Source organism: Theropithecus gelada, chromosome 20 (genome assembly GCF_003255815.1).
Source record: "Theropithecus gelada isolate Dixy chromosome 20, Tgel_1.0, whole genome shotgun sequence".
NCBI lineage: Eukaryota > Metazoa > Chordata > Mammalia > Primates > Cercopithecidae > Theropithecus > Theropithecus gelada.
In genome coordinates, this window is record NC_037688.1 from 34,049,198 (window position 1) to 34,070,001 (window position 20,804).

The 20,804-nt window shown below is 38.3% G+C and overlaps 1 protein-coding gene across 1 annotated transcript in view; it reads left to right on the plus strand.

The window, feature by feature from the left end:
• The window catches only part of CNTNAP4 (contactin associated protein like 4), a 292,160-nt gene that overhangs the window by 180,633 nt on the left and 90,723 nt on the right, over nt 1-20,804 (plus strand). The window contains exons 9-11 of the mRNA XM_025369727.1: nt 6,029-6,178; nt 11,414-11,585; nt 13,657-13,756. Coding sequence (XP_025225512.1) covers nt 6,029-6,178; nt 11,414-11,585; nt 13,657-13,756 — 422 coding nt within the window. The remainder of the gene's footprint in view (nt 1-6,028; nt 6,179-11,413; nt 11,586-13,656; nt 13,757-20,804) is intronic.

The following is a 20,804-nucleotide window of genomic DNA, read 5'->3' on the forward strand; positions in this document are numbered from 1 at the left end:
CTCATGTTTCTGATGCAATTTAGGACTGGAACTAGAAGATGATCTATAGAGAGGGAGTAGATGTAAATCTTCCCTCTCCTGCTGTGTTTTGTGTGTTTATGTGATTTAGGCTGAAAGACAGAACAAAGAGAGCAACAGAAAGAGAAAGAGAGAGAGAACGTTCTAGTCCATAATCTTATCCTCTCCAACCTGCAATTGCAAACACTTCCATTTACTATTCCATCCTTCCATTATTCCAATTGGCATTGTCAGTGTTTTCCATCCAAAGACTGCAATGAACATATCTGGAGTTAAACAAGTTGAATTTATTGCTTATTGCAACAGAGAGAACACACCCTGGAAACCAAGGGTTGTGTGAAGACAAAGGTGTTAGGATGACATAGGATTTGGGGTTGTGTTAGCTGATTTGAGGGAGGTTTCAAGGAAGTGAAAAATTGCTGTAGACGAAATGCTGTCAGGAAGTGAGGGTAATTCTACGATTAGATATCTTTGTAAACCTTATCTAGAAGGATGAAGGAATGAAGTAAAGCTTAAGTTGTATTTGGTAAATACAAAACAAAACAATTGGTCATTCATAAGTATTGGGAGAGAGAGAAGTTTGTGTTTTGTGGTTTGTGCAGTAGCCTTGCTTCTGTCTGTGTTTAGAAAAGATTGTAAAGTAGTCGTGACTTTTCCCCGCCTTCATTTCATTATAGTCATAGAATGGCCTTGTCCGATGTTGGTGTTCTGTGTTATTGTTGACGTTCAACAGAAGAACACCAAAGCCTAGCCCTCAATGCTAGCCAGATTCTTACAACACCAAGGTCTCACTGATGGTATCAGGCCATGTCCTAGCTGTTGGGGCCTATTTTTCATAGAGTTAATTGTTTAACTTGAGCAAAAAATTAAAAATAAAATAAAATAAAATAAGGGATACACCTGTCTTGCAGACAGGGCAGAGTGTAGGTTTTGGAGTCAGTCTTGGTTTTCTGTTTTCCTTCAGCTATCCAGCAACTGCATATGACCTCGGTAGTTTCTTTTCCTCTCTCAGTCTCATTTTCTCCTTTTTTAAGATGAAAATAATGATAGTTACAGTGAAGATTAAATGATACTATGCATAGAAAGCTCCCAGTATTTGTTATAAGTAATACCTCAGTAAAATTATTATTTTATTATTATGACAACGTGTTCCTTCCCAGACTTAAAAGTTCTGAGTAGTGGGACCGGTGCACAGAATTTTCATTCAGTTACACAATGTCAGAAACAAGAAAACAAATTGAAATTCTATGATTTTTCTTTCTCTTTCCTGTTTCACAGTGGTGTGGCCCTTGAAAGGGGCCATCCTATTATCAGAGCCAGTAATGGAAAGTTGTATCCTTACAAAACAATTAGAATCTAATTTTAAATTAGGTAGAGTTAGTTGAAATGAGTTAATGGGACCTCTTGTGATTGGAGTAATATATTCCAACTGACAGGTATTAAGTCTCCTCATCATAGGTAAATAATGTTTGTTACAAAGGACGCTTGAGAAAAGCTGTCTGAAGATTCCCCCCACAAACACGGCACAACTTCATTCTGTTCACAACCTGTAACCTGCTAGCTTGTTAGATGAATGTGTTTGAATGTGTGCCAAATTACACAGTGGGTTGCTCTGGCAGTGTTTTGTTCTTAATCTATTTTTTGCTTCTATATGGACAATAGGCCTCCCCAAGCCTTTTGGTTAATCCTGTTGCATGCCTAACCAATAACTGCCCAGAGCCCTGCTACTCAAAGTGTGGTCCCTGGACCAGCACTGGCTCAGTGAAATACTTTTAACTGATCTACGATGAGATGAATGTAAAAATTGAGATTAAACTCCTAGAAACTGGTAAAAAGAGATCACTGCAATATCTAAGCACATGGTTAGTGGGCTTGTATTTTACCTTTTATTTATTTATTTATTTGTTATTATTTTATTTTATGTTTTAAAATTTTTGATTTGGGGGTACAAGTGCAGCTTGTTACATGGGCATATTGCATGGTGCTGAGATTTGGGCTTCAATTGAATCCATTACCCAAATAGTGAACATGGTACCTGATAGGTAGTTTTTAAATTCTTGCCCCATGCCCTCTTCCCTTCTGAGGTCCCCAGTGCCTGTTGTTCCCATCCGTATGACCGTGTGTACCCAGGGATTAGCTCCTACTTATAAATGAGAACATTCTGTATTTGGTTTTCTGTTTTTGCGTTAATTCACTTAGGATAATAATCTTCAGCTGCGTTATTTCATTCTTTTTTATTGCTACATAATATTCTGTGATGTCTATATGCCACATTGTCTTTATCCAATCCAATCCGTCATTGATGGGCACTTAGGTTGATTCCATGTCTTTGCTATTGTAAATAATAACTGCAGTAAATATGTAAGTACAGGCATTTTTTTGGTCAACAGTCCTCAAGCTTTTTGGCACCAGGGACTGTTTTCATGAAAGACAATTTTTCTATGGACTGTAATGTAGGGGGATGGTTTCAGGATGATTCCAGCACATTAAATTTTTTGTGTACTTTATTTCTGTTATTGTTGTAATATATAGTGAAATAATTATACAACTCATCATAATGTGGAATCACTGGGAGCCCTGAGCTTGTTTTCCTGCAGCTAGGTGGACCCATCTGGGGGTGATGCGAGACAGTGACCATGAAGCATTAGATGCTCATAAAGAGTGTGCAACCTAGATCCTTCGCATGTGCAGTTCACAATAGGGTTCGAACTCCCAGGAGAATCTAATGCTGCCACTGATCTGATAGGAGGCAGAGCCCAGGCGGTAATGCAAGTGATAGGAGCAGCTGTAAATACAGATGAAGCTTCACTTGCCTGCCAGCCACTCACCTTCTGCTGTGTGATCCGGTTCCTAACAGGCCACAGACCCAGTATCGGTCCATTACCCTGGGGATTGGGCAGCCCTATTTTTGGTAGAATGATTTATTTTCCTGAGGGTATAGATCCAGTAATGGGATTGCTGGGTCAAATAGTAATTCTATTTTTAGTTCTTTGAGAAATCTCCAAACCGCTTTCCACAGAAGCTGAACTCATCTACAGTTCCACCAACAATGTACAAGCATTCCCCCTTTTTTTCTGCAGCCTTGCCAAAATCTATTTTTTTAGCAATTTATTTTCATCATATTTTATAAAAGTTTCAATTTGCAATAGATCAGAAAATAAAATGTTCTTCCCCACAGATAGTTTGAGAAGAACTGTTGGACACCAATGGAAAGTCTGAAATGAAATAAGAGAAGTAGCGTCTTGCACAAAGGGCTTTGGAAATGAGATGTAGGAGAAATGCCAGGGGCAGGTGGTAGACTGGGAAGGGTCTGTACATGTGACACAGAGAGTATATAAGAAAGTTCTCTCTAAATGAGTGAAATCTATCTTAAAGGAAGCACTGGATGACAAATCTAGGACATCTGATTTATTTTAATCCAGTCCTATACCATCAAGGATTACGTAACTCTATTCAGCTGTCTATTTCAGAGTCCACTCTTAGAAAATGTGTCTAAAAGTATCTAACCTACATTCTTCCTATTCCAGTTTTCAGGTCTCTCCTATTATCTTTCACAAACCAAACCAGAGTTGGGTCTTCGATAATCTTTTTTGCTTCATGGATGTGATGTAAAAGTGAGCTTCTGTGCCCTGGCTAAAATTTGTGTTAGACTAAATACGTCCAGGGCAAAGACATGTAATCACCTAAGGCAGCTTTGATGCATTTTTGATCCAAATGCATGTGGTAGAAATTGCTCGGGGAAATAAATCACATATATCAGAAAAGAGGTTTACATAAAATCAGTAAAGAAATCACATGCAATATCAGAAAACAGGCTGTTTGGGTTTGATAGATTGCTTTTATTTTTTGTTTACTAATTTGATCTGCAGAATTACACAGAGTTGACTCTTCAAATGGATGTAAACCTGACTGGTAAATTCATGACAAAGACGCTTAGATTTCACATCTCTGCTCAATATTTAACTACAGAGCTCCTTGTAGAATCGATTGCCTGTAAGAGGAAAAGTCTATGCATTCTGATGGATTCATGATACTGGGGCTTCCTTAGGAGGGACTAGAGATTGCGTTTTAGAGGTGATAAGAATATCTCGATTTTTGATTTTAGCAACTTTTGACTTTATACATATATATGAACTTGGAAAATACAGGAAAGTATGTAAGTAAATAGAAACAATCACATTTCTCCTTCATAAAAAAACCTGTTTCTTTCTTTCTTTTTTTTGCCCAGGCTGGAGTGCAATGGTGCAATCTCAGCTCACTGCAACCTCTGCCTGCTGGGTTCAAGCAATTCTCCTGCCTCAGCCTCCCCAGTAGCTGGGATCACAGGCATGTTCCACTATGCCCACCTAATTTTTTGTATTTTTGGTAGAGACAGAGTTTCTCCATGTTGGTCATGCTGGTCTCTAACTCCCGACCTCAGGTGATCCGCCTGCCTCAGCCTCCCAAAGTGCTGAGATTACAGGCATAAGCCACCGCACCTGGCCAAAAACTACTGTTTTTATGTAAGAACATTTCTGTTCAGTCCCTTCCCATACTTACATAAGAATATAGTTAGAGCCGGACACGGTGGCTTATCCTGTAATCCCAGCACTTTGGGAAGCCGAGGTGGGCAGATCACGAGGTGAGGAGATCGAGACCATCCTGGCTAACATGGTGAAAACCCGTCTCTACTAAAAATGCAAAAAAAATTAACCGACTGTGGTGGCGGGCAGGGGGGCTGAGTCAGGAGAATGGCATGAACCCAGGAGGCGGAGCTTGCGGTGAGCCGAGATCGCGCTACTGCACTCCAGCCTGAGTGACAGAGTGAGACTCAGTCTCAAAAAACAAACAAATAAAAAAAGGAATATAGTTAGAATTGTATATAAATATAGAGAGAGTTTATTCTCATTGTTTATTATAGTTAAGTTCTCAAAAGTCTGTGGACACTGAATTAGAGAATACTGAACCTTTGCTCCTGGGGGAAATAACAGGCTTAGGTTCCTGGGAGCCTCTGTCACATTTTCTCAACCAGTCAGTACATAATCTTGTTTTATGTGTGTTTCTGTTTAAGGATGTCTTCTTTAGTTTAATGTTGTTGGCTCATTAACATTGGACTTATGGCCAACAGCACCATAACTCATGCGTGAATGAAACTTATCTAACACATGTATTTTCTCCAAGAGACACATCACAGCCTTCTTGTTCTTAGGAATGGTAGTCAACAGTTCACCATGATGTTTGGGGGCCACTTTAAACAGTGAAATCACGAACAAACTTACAAAAATGTAAAGAAAATGTGATTTACAGTATGAGAGCCAAAGCAATAAGGGAGAGCATTGCCCTGTTTGACCTCAGCAGGAAATGTGGACAGGGCTGCTCAAGATCTTTACTGCTCTATACATGTCCTCAAATGACTGAGAATGCCCCTTCAGATATTGATTTGAGAGTTATAAGTAAGTTCTAGTAAGGAAGCAAATTCTCAAATATAAAACCTATAAATTACGAGGATCAATTGCATATACATGGCTTTTTCACAGTGCGTTATTTTTAACTTTACGTTATACCTGTAGACTTTCACTATTTATTAATTGTTTATTCCAATATTGTTGTAATGATTGATGGTATAGTTTGCTAAATATTCTATTATCCTACTATAAAAAGGTGGTTATCAAAAAAGTATAAAGTAGCAGGTAAACCATTTTATTGGGTATATGTTTGAATTTTGGGAATTCCTAAATCCTTCCTCCCTAAGAAGGAAATTACATAGATGGAAGCTAAAATCAATCTATGACAAATAATTGAAATATTTTAACCATCCAGGATTGTCCAGGATTGGGAATTTGGAATGCCCCATTTCCACACAGAGGATGTTGATTTCCCATTTGTCTCCCTTTCCTTGTTGATGTGATTGTGTCTAATTAATAGAGTTAAGAACTATAGCCAATTGAGTGATCTGTATATTGCTGTTTCTAACCAACTCCTTATAGTGCTCACTACTGAGAGAGACCTCTAACTGATTTCGTCTCCCCAGGTGTCGGATTAAATGATGGGCAGTGGCATTCTGTCTCTTTATCTGCTAAAAAGAATCACTTGAGTGTGGCGGTGGATGGCCAGTTGGCTTCTGCTGCTCCTCCGCTGGGGCCTGAGCAGATTTATTCAGATGGCACCTATTACTTTGGAGGTAAGAATAGGCACCAGGCTCTATGAGCAACTGAACCATATTTGCATTAGTGCCCCCGTGTCTTGGTGAAGTCATCATGTTTTAACCAATGTGAACACTAAGGAATAATTCTTCACTGTCTTTGATCAGGGAAATTTTGGGTGGATCAAGTCGAAAAATTCTGACCTGAAATGCATTTCCGCTAGGTGGACTTACTTCTGTTTACAGTTTCTATAATGAGATTGATTTTGAGTAGGCCATCGTCTTCGGTTTTTATATCCAAACCTTGTTATATTTTCCTAATGTTAAATGATCCTTATATGTCTTCTGATTTTATGGGCTGATTTAATTGCAGTATTTTCTTGATTATGCCTCTTAGCTCCTTCAGAGCATCCTTATTGCTTCCCTACTGTCCAGTACAGAAGGACAATATTATGCCAAAGGACAAATAATTTAACTTAATCAGCCCCAGCAACCTCTTCTCCTTGTTAAGCATAATGCACCGATACATTTGATGAAATCAGGGCATCAGCCTTCGACACCAGTTCATCTCCCTTAGAGAACAAAACAAATGAAGTGTCCACCTGCCCAGTAGATGTTTGTTTGAACTAAAAGCTTGCAAAAGAAAACCCAAAAATTGGAAACGAATTTTTATCACTGGAAAATTGAAACAAATGTTCTTTTCCATTAGAAATGCGATGTTTTAAACCTGCCAGCAGTAAGACTCACTTCTAATCATGTTGAGGTGTTGCTTATGTTAGCGTTGTTTTGTCATTGTTATGTTACATTTTAATAATTGCTTGTATCTGGAATCATTTTTGAATTCGATAGAGGTAGCCCAGTCTTTATTATTCACTAATAAAATACAAATTATTTTCTAAGTATTGACAGTGAGCACACAGTCCATGAATCAATTTACAGGATTCTAAAAGCAAAAGAACAAACAAAAAAAACTGCTGCATAATCCATTATTGTGAAAGGCTGCTTAGGGCCAACAATCTGAAAATATATAATCGCTTCCTTTACTGAGATGTTTAAACCGGGCTGCTTATAAAACCTTTTGGAATATATGATTGATTTTATGGCAATCCGTAGTAACACATTCTTTTAATAAATAGTAAGATATGTAGAACAACTTAACCAAGAGCTTTCACTTCAAAGGAAAAGATTTAGAAGCACTAAAAGAGATAAGGGAAAAAATAGGCATATTGTTAAATGATGCAAAATAAAAGACTGGATAAAATTGTTTGTAAATCATGAAAATAGAATCATCATTCTTCACATATTTTATGTCCTTCATGTTCAGGTTTAACAATGCCTAGCTAGTTTATATAAATGTTTACTCTAGTGATTGCTTTTATTCATACTGTAATGTTACTTTATAGTGAAATATATTGCACATGTACTCTGTAATTTTGCTTGTTTTTATTATGATACATATGATATACATCATCTTTTTAAAAAACATTTTTGAATAGTTTTAGATTTACAGAAAAGTTGCAAAGATACAGAGAGTTCCTGCACACCCCACATCCAGTTTCCTCTATTGTTCACACCTTACATCATATATACATTTTAAAGATTACTAACCATTTTTCTTAAGTGTACACCTACCCATGTGTCCCTCTGCTAAAGAAATGTGATCAATGCGTGTCTGTCTCTTGCATCATATCTTTTGATCTCCCATGTAAATGCTGTCCTGAATTTGGGCTTTATTCTTCCTTCATGTTTATTATAATTTTACATATATTAAGGTGTTTCTAAATAATATATTGTAAGAGTTTCCACAGTAAAATTCCAACTTCAGGGCTTTCTTAAAAAAAATTACAAATCTCAAGTTTACTTAGGTATCTCTGTTTATTCAATCATTTTTTCAATCGATGTTCTTTCACATCAGAATATGCTTGACCTTGGCATGAGATTCTATTGGTCATTAAATACAAGCCCTGCAAAATCCAGGCCACCCTAACAGTTCCAGGGCTGGAAGCAAGGAGCCAAATGACAGCAAAAGGCCTGCTGCCAAACTCTGCCCTGCACTTCCCAGTCTTGTGCTTCCAGAACCAGGTTAAGGAGATCCATCTTCCAAGAAGCCCACTTAGGGGTTTCGGACTGGAAATTCTGGATCCTGGGAGTGAACTAGAGGGGAAAGGGTTCTAAGTGGACACATCACCTTTTCCTGTGAGGCCTTTTGGTACCATAGGCAAGAGCATGACTGGAGGAGGGCTAAAGTAGGGTCCCTAAAATGCAAGACTGGCACAGGGACCTGGGTGGTACAGGCAGTGGGGTGATCAACTCTTGCCAACTTTAGCTGAAAGTCCTTCATCCTGGAAACAACCTCCCTCCCCAGTTCTCGGGTGAACTGTGACAGTCATTCACCCTGCAAAGTTCTATGTAGATGAGGCTGCTCTCTATCACTAGGATCTGTGTTATCTAGGTGGAAAGTGTTTTTCAGATAATTCTTCACTCAGTTCATGTTCAAGTAAAAAGTTATTCTGTGTTGTGAGACACGTCTCATCAGTTCTCCTTCTCTCTCAATTTAACCGCAAGTTACCAGTTATTTTATCTGGGCTGTTCCAACAGCCTGGGTTATAGTTCCACCTTTACCAGTCTTGACAGTGGCTGTCATATTGGGAGAGTGGGCTGCTCCTGGACTAGCAGCACTCTATATATGCCACACCAGACTTCTATTATCCAGCCATCACTTTTTACTCTGGACTTTTTCTTCCACCCTCAAACAGGTGCTTTTCACAAAGTCAGACTGCATTGTGGTGGTACATTCTGCTCAGCTTTTATCATTTATAAATTACACATTTTAAACTTAGATTCTCTAAATTCAGAATGACTGAGTGTCTCATTTCTCTAAATTCCCCCATGGAATCTTTTGCAATGCCTAACACGCCATGCAGCACAAGCTGGGGATACTGTGTGCAAAATTCTCACATCCCCCTCCCTTGTGTAAAGCAAACATTCTCCATCCAATGAACTGACTACAGCACTGTGAAGTCTAACCTGACATCTCACTTCTGCTGCAGTGACATATAGCGATAATTTATCTGTTATCCTCAGAGGTGCTTAACATGCTGACTGCCTCCAGTAATGGATCCATCCATTAATTCAGCATTAAGTATTCTTCAGAAATCTTCCTATTTTAGGACTTTCATCTCAAATTGGGCTCAGTGCTGAACTTCTCTCTGGTATTGCATTATATTAACTTGTTGCTGCCTCTTATCATAGACTAATGAGGCTAACCTGGGTTGAACCCCTCTTTGTTCGTAGAATCTCTTGCTTACTGAACATTGTAGCTAGGAATATGAATTGCCTCATGATAGGATAGTATGCTTTCTGTAAAATTCCATGATCTTTCCTTGTGACTCTGGGTTTGCTTAGCTTTGTTCCCTGCAGGCATATTGCACAATTTATTTTATTCTGAATTAGTTTGAGATGTGTCAGGAAACGCCACCTGGAGAAAAGAAGATTAGCAGAGTTGTTTGTATTCCTGGCATATTATAGTTGCCTCAAAATATTATTGAACTATTATCCTTTCAGTTGTTACCCTAACATTCTTAATTGGCTAATAAGTCTTTCAGAATACATACTGAGATTATGGTAACCATATCTTATACTACAGGAGAAATTTAAGCACTGGAAATGTGTGTAGTGCCATGTACAATAAATTAACACTCAAAAAGCTTTGATGAATTTATCTTGATACATTGAATTTGAAACTTCAAAGTCTTCATTAGGTTAAAATAAGATGTTTCAGTGTCTGATAATAGTTTTAAATTTGAATGTTGTCCTTTACTTGCCATGTAAATGTATTTTGTCAAGAAAACAAAGCATTAAGGAAAAATATTATCAGTCAAACAATTTAATTATAGTAGAAATTCACAAGTAGAAAACTAGTGTGGTTTGTACAGGAATGAAGAAGTTGCTGACTCACTTCTTATTCTTTGAAATTGTGATAGTGTTTGATGATTATCATGGCAAATAAAAATTAATTAAAAAATAACCACCCATCTAGTCTCTATGTCCATGGGTTCATTTGTTTTGATTTTTGGGTCCCACAAATAAGTGAGAACACATAATGTTTGTCTTTCTGTGCCTTGCTTATTTCACTTAACATAATGACCTCCAGTTCCATCCATGTTGTTGCAAGAGGCTGGGTAGGGTAGTGGAGTTTGGGGAGAAGTAGGGGATTGTTAATGGGTACAAAATACCATTAGAAAGAATCAATAAGACCTACTATTTGATAGCACAATAGGGTAACTATAGTCGTTAATAAATGTGCATTTAAAAATAATAAAATAGTTTAATTGAATTGTTTATAAAACAAAGGATAAATGCTTGAGAGGATGAATACCCCATTCTCCATGATGTAACTATTTCACATTGCATGCCTGTTTCAAAACATCTCATGTACCCGTATATACACCTACCATGTATCCATACAAATCAAAAATTGAAAAAATGTAATACATGTATTCATACTCCATAAACTTATTATTCCACTTGGATAGAGAAACATTTAGAATGCCATTAGACCACAGACAATAATGGTTAATATTATATTTATTATTTAAATAATTATAAACAACCCTTATATAAATGTTAGAAAAAATCAATGTAAATGAAACATTCTTTTATGAGGCAAAGAATAAAATCAAACTGTGAAATATTTTTGATAATAAACCATCAAGACTTACTAAAATCCTTGTGTATATGGTTCCTTTATATATAGGAAAATGCAATAATTAATTAGATAAACAGTTGGTAATTTTATTCCAAGCCAAGAGAACCCATTTTCCAAATAGTTAGCTTTATAAATACAAAGACATTTCACCATTATTAATGTATCTTTTCTTATACATAGTATATGCTTTCATCTTTTATGTTCTTAATTGTGCAATTCAAAAGACTAAATTCCCATCGGTAAGTTATATACAGTTTAATATTGCTGGCTGGCATGTTTAGGATTCTGGAGCTAATGTTTATATTTTTCAAATCCAGATCAAGCTAATATCCTTGCACATTATTATAATACTAGTGACTTCCTGGGAATGCTATGTAAATAAAAAATTCTTTGTATGAATTTCAGTTTGTAATTTAGATCAAACTAATAATGACTGCAGTCATTATTGCCTCCTTTAATACAGAAAAAATCATATGCCTCTTTCTTTTATTTTTTAAATGAAGTTGTCCATGATACTGAATTCTGATTCTTTATGATGTGTACTGGTTTTGTTTTGTTTTTATCAGGTTGTCCTGACAAAAGCTTTGGATCCAAATGTAAAAGTCCACTTGGTGGATTTCAGGGATGTATGAGGCTCATTTCTATCGGTGGCAGAGTGGTAGATCTGATTTCAGTTCAGCAGGGGTCCCTTGGGAACTTCAGTGACCTTCAGATAGACTCGTGTGGCATCTCAGACAGGTAAGGGCAGTCTCACTTCATTTCGACCTCCTTTCAAACTTTGGCATCGGATTAAAATTTATGTATAAGATGAACAATTATTCTCTCCTCTTCCCCATTCTTATCTGTTCCACAGAAAATGGAGTATATTTACATTACAAATAAGAAAAAATGCACACTTTGTTTAAATGTCATGTTTTAAATGACAGATTTTAGAAGACTTGGCCATGTTATGTATGGCTACATATGTATACATGCTACCAGTTCTCGAAAGATACTGTTGATGCTGCTGTAATTTTAGAGAAGTATAGATGTGTTAAAAAATATGTCATTAAACAATATATTAAGGCACTTGCACAGTAAAATTGATCATCAGGTGCCAATATATTTGAGACTATGTGGTTAGTTATCAAACTGGCATTTGCTACCGACGGCGGAATATTTTCCAAGGCAGGGGAATTCAACTGGTTGCACTTCACCTAATGTTCCTCTTTAACAACCCATTACCATCTTCTCTGCAGGGAAAATGAAAACAAACTTCTCTAGAGAAGCTTGGGATTGTGGTATTGATCAAGGTATAAGGATGATCAAAGAGTTTCAACAAGAGCATCAGTACAGGACGTGACAAGGCAGGACTTGAGAGTTAATTGTGGAGGACAAATAACCTTAAAAATAATATATATTTTTGGCTGGGCGCGGTGGCTCATGCCTGTAATCCCAGCACTTTGGGAGGCCAAGGCAGGTGCATCACCTGAGATCAGGAGTTCGAGACCAGCCTGGCCAACCTGGTGGAACCCCATCTCTACTAAAAATACAAAAATTAGCTGGGTGTGGTGGCAGTTGCCTGTAATCCCAGCTACTCGGGAGACTGAGGCAGGAGAATCACTTGGACCAGGGAGGCGGAGGTTGCAGTGAGCCGAGTTCATGCCATTGCACTCCAGCCTCGGTGACAGAGCAAGACTCTGTCTTAAATAAATAAATAAATAAATAAATAAATAAAATTTTTTGAGGCAAGATCTGGCTCTGTTGCCCAGGCTAGAGGGCAGTGGTGCGATCTTAGCTTCCTGCAACCTCCACCTCCTTAGCTCAAGCCATCCTCCTATCTCAGCCTTCTGAGTCGCTGGGACTATAGGCACACACCACCAGGCCTAGCTAATTTCTGTATTTTTTGGTAGAGACAGGGTTTTGCCATGTTGCCCAGGATGGTCTCAAACACATGAGCTCAGGCTGTATGCCCACTTCAGCCTCCCAGAGTGCTGGAATTACAGGTGTGAGCCACTGCGCCCAGCCAAAAATAATAATTAATAATAATAATTGAAACCTGTGGTTAGGCATGAGCAACTATAGCTAAGTCATCTTGCCAGTCATGCTTTAATATCAAGGCTGTTAATTTTAATTATTGAGTTTAATGGAATGTCATAACCATTACAGATTAAATAATTTTTAAAACAGTGTGACCAAATTAGCCTCTACCCTGTAGTAATGTTCAATATGTATTTTGAATAAATACATAAATTAGGAGCATCAAAAGTAACTTTTTACTTTTATGAGACGTTTTGTCAACAAAAAGACTCTTCTATTTGTATCCAGCAGACCACTCAGTAATATTTGTCAATCCTGTTTTGAACACTGATAGATACTTCATGATGTCCAGAAAACAGTAATAATCACCATATTCAGCAATAGGAGTAGAAGGACATAATTTCCTCCCCACAAATACTCATTTGTTTATTTAAAACAATTTGCATTTATTTATTTAAAACAATTCTTTCTATAATGAAAGATGATATGAAAAGAGAGAATTTAGACATTAAACCTCAACTGGCTTGATTTGGGGATTGAATGACTTCTGGGTCCATTTGTTGCAAACTTGTCCATAGTTACAACCTTAACAGCTCTGGAACCTAAAACCTGATTTGGGGGAGGGCACACAGAGAGGCTTTCCGGGCCTGGCTTCTCAATATAAGGCTTGCTCACAGAGGCAGGGACTCCCCAACCCCTGATGAGGAGCAGCCATCGGGGAAACTGGCAGGGAGCGGCTCAGTCATGCACACTGTGGGTGGTAGTGCATGTTGATTATCTTGGATTGCAGAACATTCATTTGGTACAAGTATATCTACCCTTTGCCCTATGTGGACATGTTTTGGAGCTGCCAATTCACACAAGGACTCCCGGTTGCCTGCTTTCTGAAGGTACATACTTTCTGTAAAATAGAGGACCATCAGCACATTTGGAGGATATATCACTTTAGTGCTATACCTTAAAAATGCTTTTCAGAAATAGTAAATTATGGGTAGACCTTGACTATACATTTTCTTTTTAAAAGACACTTTAGGCTAACAGTAACCCTAACAATCTTAAAAATATAGCAAAAATCAAAGTAACATTTGCATACTTTTTAAATTTCCAGGTGTATCTCTAAACCTGTTGTCTTACACTCAGAAGAAGATATATATTTAGTTTGGTCTTATATGCTATACTTACTGACATGGCATCCCAAGATGGATGGCATCCCAAGAATTAAATGGAGCCTTTTAGAAAAAGGTCTGTGTACCAGGCCTTAGGCTAAGCACTTAACATGAATGAGCATTTAAATCAAGCCTCACAAAATCTCTTAGAACCTGTTCTTAATAGTGTTTGTTTCCTATAAATATGGAAACAGATGCACAGAGAGAATAAGTTGGCTAAAATGACATGGCTAAGAAAAGGCAGAGCCCAGCCTCTAGCCCAAGCACCGTGGATCCAGGGAAGTCTCCCTGAAATGTTTGCCTGCCATGCCATGCAGCACCTCTGGGTGCATGTTAACGTTTGGGGTGGTTAATATTTAATCCATGCATAATAAATGTATCATTTGATGGTTCAATAAACTGTAATTAAAAACAGGCAGTAACAGCCAGCCAGACATGGTGGCTCACACCTGTAATCCCAGCACTTTGGGAGGCCAAGACGGGTGAATCACCTGAGGTCAGGAGTTCAAGACCAGCCTGGCTAACATGGCGAAACCCCGTCTCTACTAATAATACAAAAAAATAAAAGAAAATAACAAAGTCGAGTGTGGTGGTGCACGCCTATAATCCCAGCTCCTTGGGAGGCTGAGGCAGGAGAATCGCCTGAACCCAGGAGACGAAGGTTGCAGTGAGCCAAGATTTTGCCATTGCACTCCAGCCTCAGCAACAAGAGTGAAACTCCGTCTCCAGAAACAAAAACAAACAAACAAACAAACAGGCAGTAACGTTAAAAACATTAACAATCTGACAGGAACTTAAAACCAGGCAGGTTTTTAAAAAACTATAATTGACTTTAAGTTGGCTCAAACCTAAACATAAAGGTGTAAATACAAATGCACACATGTGTTCACGTTTATACCACATGGCTATTCACACACACTCTCTATACACATGCACCAATATGACCTTTGCACACCGTTTCTCTCACGTGGACACTCATATGCTCATTCACATAGTCCAAAGCTCCTTACACATTCACACACCATCCTTACACACGTTTATACAACTCACGTATTAATCTTTACTCATGCACACTCACACACTCACACCATTGTTTTACACTTCTACACTTATGAGTCATTCCCACATGTCTTATGTTCACATCTTCCTTACACAGAGTCACTCCCTACACACACACACACACACACACACACTTAGAAGCCCTCCCCTTGTCCTCTGTGGACATGCAGCAGGGTGGCCCTTAGTCCAGAGACTTCGGAGACGGACGGCTGAGGGGTGAGTACAGAACTGAAAAGGCAGCTGCTGTCCAGGTCCCCACATCTGGGGCCGAAATGTGAGTGGGACTGGGGCAGGAGTGATGGCTACTAAGACAAAAATTCTTACGAAGTTGCTTGGGCGTAAAACACTTATTAAAGGAAATTGTTAAGTATATCATTTGGTATCAAAGCACACCTGGGCTGCAGAGAGACCCCTGACAGGAACTAACAGGCTGTTGAGTGACAATGTACACCTTGTGACCTTAGCAAGCCCAGTACCCAACTCCTGGCTTCCTTGCCTCCAGCCTCTGTACCTCCATCACCTGTCCTTCCAGTCCACTTCTGTTACCCAGCGCTCGGGCTCTGGCCTCCAGCCTCCACGGCACCATCCTCCACAGGCCCGTTGTTTTCCTCCTCATTTCTGGTGGAGTTTCTACCTGCCTACCTTCCCTCCCCTCTTCTCCATGGAGTCCCCAAGCCTGCCCTTTGTTCCTTATGCTGACATACGGGGTTTATTCCAGTTGATTTGAAGATCATGGTGTTATTCTGCCTCCTCTAATACTGCAGGCATGGCCCTTTTGGAGGCGAGCACTAGGGACATGAGGAGCTTGGTTCTTGTCAATATCAAAGTTTTGAGAAAGAATGTAACATTTGAATGGTGGTGGTCACCATTATCCTAGCACTCACTGGCACTTAGGTTTATTTCCCTAAATATGATAATGTTGTATAGAGCTTACTTCAGTATTAATTCCAGCAAATCTTTACATTGTATGAAAGCTTTTGAAATTTATATTGTAATGGACAGGGAATCAGGAGAAATCAAAATCTTACTATCACTTTAGGTTTGGGTATGTTGATGTAAGCATTTGTTCAAGTTCACAAGCAATGGAAATGATGGCAGTGTCCGAGGAAAAGCTTTAGTGGCTAGAGAAAATGGGTTAATAATTGTCTTATCTTGTATTGTAATGAATAGGGAGGAGGAAAGTATAAAATACAACAGTTTAGAACATTTGGTGAGAATGAATACTATAGAACATAAATTGCCATAGATTACCGGTAGTAAACATTACGATAGTATAGTGACTTTAAATAAAAGTCACAATTTAATCTTTCACATTTGAATTAAAATTATGAAAAATCTGGTCTAACAAGAATCAAGAAAAATGGACTAGGTTGGTCTTTTTGAAGCAGATCAAGTAGAAATAGCATATGTATCACAGCCATTTAAGAGTCATTCTTTTGGATTTTAGGCAAAGCCACTTATATTGAACTCCTTTTAAAACATGATTTGAGGTTTGCTACAGAATAGCCTTTGGTTTTCTGTTCCTGCATTAGTTTGCTAAGGATAGTGGACTCCAGCTCCATCTATGTTCCTGCAAAAGATGTGATCTCATTCTGTTTTTATGACTGCATAGTATTCCATGGTGTCTGTGTACCACATTTTCTTTATCTGGTTTATCATTGATGGGCATTTAGGTTGATTCCGTGTCTGCCATTGTGCATACTAATGCAATGAATACAACGTGTTCTTACTTATAAGTGGGAGCTCAATGATGAGAACACATAGACCCAAAGAAGGGAACAACACATACTGGGACCTGTTGGAAGTTGGAGGGTGGAAGGAGGGAAGGGAGAGGATCAGGAAAAATAACTGATGGGTACTAAGCTTTATATCTGGGTAATGAAATAATCTGTACAACAAACCCTCATGACACAAGTTTACCTGGTAACAAACCTGCACATAAGTTACCCCTGAACTTAAGAGTTAAAAAAAAAAAAAAGACATAAATATACTCCATAGGGGGAAATAAAAGCCTTTTCTGAATAATGTCATTTCTGGTTTGATTACCAACTAGAATTGTTATTGTTTTAATATTTTAAAGTCTCCCTGTTTTTACACATTGTCATTGATTTGAAATCTTAAAATCATGATACATTTTTGAATGAATTCCTGTGAATCTATAAAAATGCTAAATATGTATAAACTTAATGGATATGAAGAGATGGTCATTATTAATTTTTGGTTTCTTAAAAAGCAGATTGTAAAGTAGCATTTCCTTATGATTATATTTATGGACATACACACAGATCTGTAAGTTTGTAGTGGTCGTTCATACGCAGTGAGATGCCAGTGACATTTCTTTTTTATTTTTTCCTGGATTGTTTAATTTCTGTACAGTGGACATCTCTTTTTTGTAACCAGGAAAAATACACAATATTGTTTTTAGTTAAAAATTGGAAAAAATTCTGTAAGCAAAACATGAAGTTTCCATCCTTTGTTTTAATAAAGGAGATGGCAAACCTGTAATCCCAGCACTTTGGGAGGCCGAGGTGGGCGGATCACGAGGTCAGGAGATCAAGACCATCCTGGCTAACATGGTGAAACCCTGTCTCTACTAAAAAATACAAAAAATTAGCTGGGCATAGTGGCAGGCGCTGGAGGCTGAGGCAGGAGAATGGCGTGAACCCAGGAGGCGGAGCTTGCAATGAGCCGAGAAGGCCCCACTGCACTACAGCCTGGGCAACAGAGCGATACTCTGTCTCAAAGAAATAAAAATAAAAATAAAGGAGACGGCAGAAACCCTATTATGAATATATTCTTGGCGAGTTTTGTAGTTTTTTTTAAAGCTGGGATTTTTTGGTAGATTTTTTTTAAAATGAGGCATTTAAAGCCTTGGTCTCTTGGTATGTTTCATTCTGAATCCTAAAAGGGATCAATAATTTGATCAGAGCTATTTGATCAAGTTCCCGAACTGTTTGCTCATGGTGCTCTAGCTGTCTCAGTAACTTTTTACCGCACGTCTAAGCTGAAAGATAGACCTAACACTTCGATTTTAAAAGTGGTTTAGCTACGAATAACTTAATAAGTATTTATTTCCTTACAACTGGCTAACAGTGTCAGTGAGATGAGGCCATCTGTGTTTGCTTATTGGTGCTTAAAGAAGTTAGGTTCCTACCTCCCCAGAGACTGGGAAATAGGGGCTGTATCTTTCTTAATGCTTCCATTTCAAAGGGGTGGCTCCCAGGTCCTTGAAAGACATTCCCGGGTTGTAAAACAGGCAAGAGGCTGGGAGAAGATTTATATCTGAAAGGGACAAAGAAAGAATTGATCTTGCTGAAGTTGCTTATCAGCTTAAGGAGATTTTGGGCTGAGACAATGGGGTTTTCTAAATATACAATCATGTCATCTGCAAAGAGGGACAATTTGACTTCTTCTTTTCCTAACTGAATACCCTTGATTTCTTTCTCTTGCCTGATTGCCCTAGCCAGAACTTCCAACACTATGTTGAATAGGAGTGGTGAGAGAGGGCATCCCTGTCTTGTGCCAGTTTTCAAAGAGAATTTTTCCAGTTTTTGCCCATTCAGTATGATATTGGCTGTGGGTTTGTCATAAATAGCTCTTATGATTTTGAGGTACGTTCCATCAATACCGAATTTATTGAGCGTTTTTAGCATGAAGGGCTGTTGAATTTTATCAAAAGCCTTTTCTGCATCTATTGAGATAATCATGTGGTTCTTGTCTTTGGTTCTGTTTATATGCTGGATTATGTTTATTGATTTGCGAATGTTGAACCAGCCTTGCATCCCAGGGATGAAGCCCACTTGATCATGGTGGATAAGCTTTTTGATGTGTTGCTGAATCCGGTTTGCCAGTATTTTATTGAGGATTTTTGCATCGATGTTCATCAGGGATATTGGTCTAAAATTCTCTTTTTTTGTTGTATCTCTGCCAGGCTTTGGTATCAGGATGATGTTGGCCTCATAAAATGAGTTAGGGAGGATTCCCTCTTTTTCTATTGATTGGAATAGTTTCAGAAGGAATGGTACCAACTCCTCCTTGTACCTCTGGTAGAATTCAGCTGTGAATCCATCTGGTCCTGGACTTTTTTTGGTTGGTAGGCTATTAATTGTTGCCTCGATTTCAGAGCCTGCTATTGGTCTATTCAGGGATTCAACTTCTTCCTGGTTTAGTCTTGGAAGAGTGTAAGTGTCCAGGAAATTATCCATTTCTTCTAGATTTTCCAGTTTATTTGCGTAGAGGTGTTTATAGTATTCTCTGATGGTAGTTTGTATTTCTGTGGGGTCGGTGGTGATATCCCCTTTTTCATTTTTAATTGCGTCGATTTGATTCTTCTCTCTTTTCTTCTTTATTAGTCTTGCTAGTGGTCTGTCAATTTTGTTGATCTTTTCAAAAAACCAACTCCTGGATTCATTGATTTTTTGGAGGGTTTTTTGTGTCTCTATCTCCTTCAGTTCTGCTCTGATCTTAGTTATTTCTAGCCTTCTGCTAGCTTTCGAATGTGTTTGCTCTTGCTTCTCTAGTTCTTTTAATTGCGATGTTAGAGTGTCAATTTTAGATCTTTCCTGCTTTCTCTTGTGGGCATTTAGTGCTATAAATTTCCCTCTACACACTGCTTTAAATGTGTCCCAGAGATTCTGGTATGTTGTATCTTTGTTCTCATTGGTTTCAAAGGATACAAAATTAATGTGCAAAAATCACAAGCATTCTTATACACTAGTAACAGACAAACAGAGAGCCAAATCATGAATGAACTTCCATTCACAATTGCTTCAAAGAGAATCAAATACCTAGGAATCCAACTTACAAGGGATGTAAAGGACCTCTTCAAGGAGAACTACAAACCACTGCTCAGTGAAATAAAAGAGGACACAAACAAATGGAAGAACATACCATGCTCATGGATAGGAAGAATCAATATCGTGAAAATGGCCATACTGCCCAAGGTAATTTATAGATTCAATGCCATCCCCATCAAGCTACCAATGAGTTTCTTCACAGAACTGGAAAAAACTGCTTTAAAGTTCATATGGAACCAAAAAAGAGCCCGCATCTCCAAGACAATCCTAAGTCAAAAGAACAAAGCTGGAGGCATCACGCTACCTGACTTCAAACTATACTACAAGGCTACAGTAACCAAAACAGCATGGTACTGGTACCAAAACAGAGATATAGACCAATGGAACAGAACAGAGTCCTCAGAAATAATACCACACATCTACAGCCATCTGATCTTTGACAAACCTGAGAGAAACAAGAAATGGGGAAAGGATTCCCTATTTAATAAATGGTGCTGGGAAAATTGGCTAGCCATAAGTAGAAAGCTGAAACTGGATCCTTTCCTTACTCCTTATACGAAAATTAATTCAAGATGGATTAGAGACTTAAATGTTAGACCTAATACCATAAAAATCCTAGAGGAAAATCTAGGTAGTACCATTCAGGACATAGGCATGGGCAAAGACTTCATGTCTAAAACACCAAAAGCAACGGCAGCAAAAGCCAAAATTGACAAATGGGATCTCATTAAACTAAAGAGCTTCTGCACAGCAAAAGAAACTACCATCAGAGTGAACAGGCAACCTACAGAATGGGAGAAAATTTTTGCAATCTACTCATCTGACAAAGGGCTAATATCCAGAACCTACAAAGAACTCAAACAAATTTACAAGAAAAAAACAAACAACCCCATCAAAAAGTGGGCAAAGGATATGAA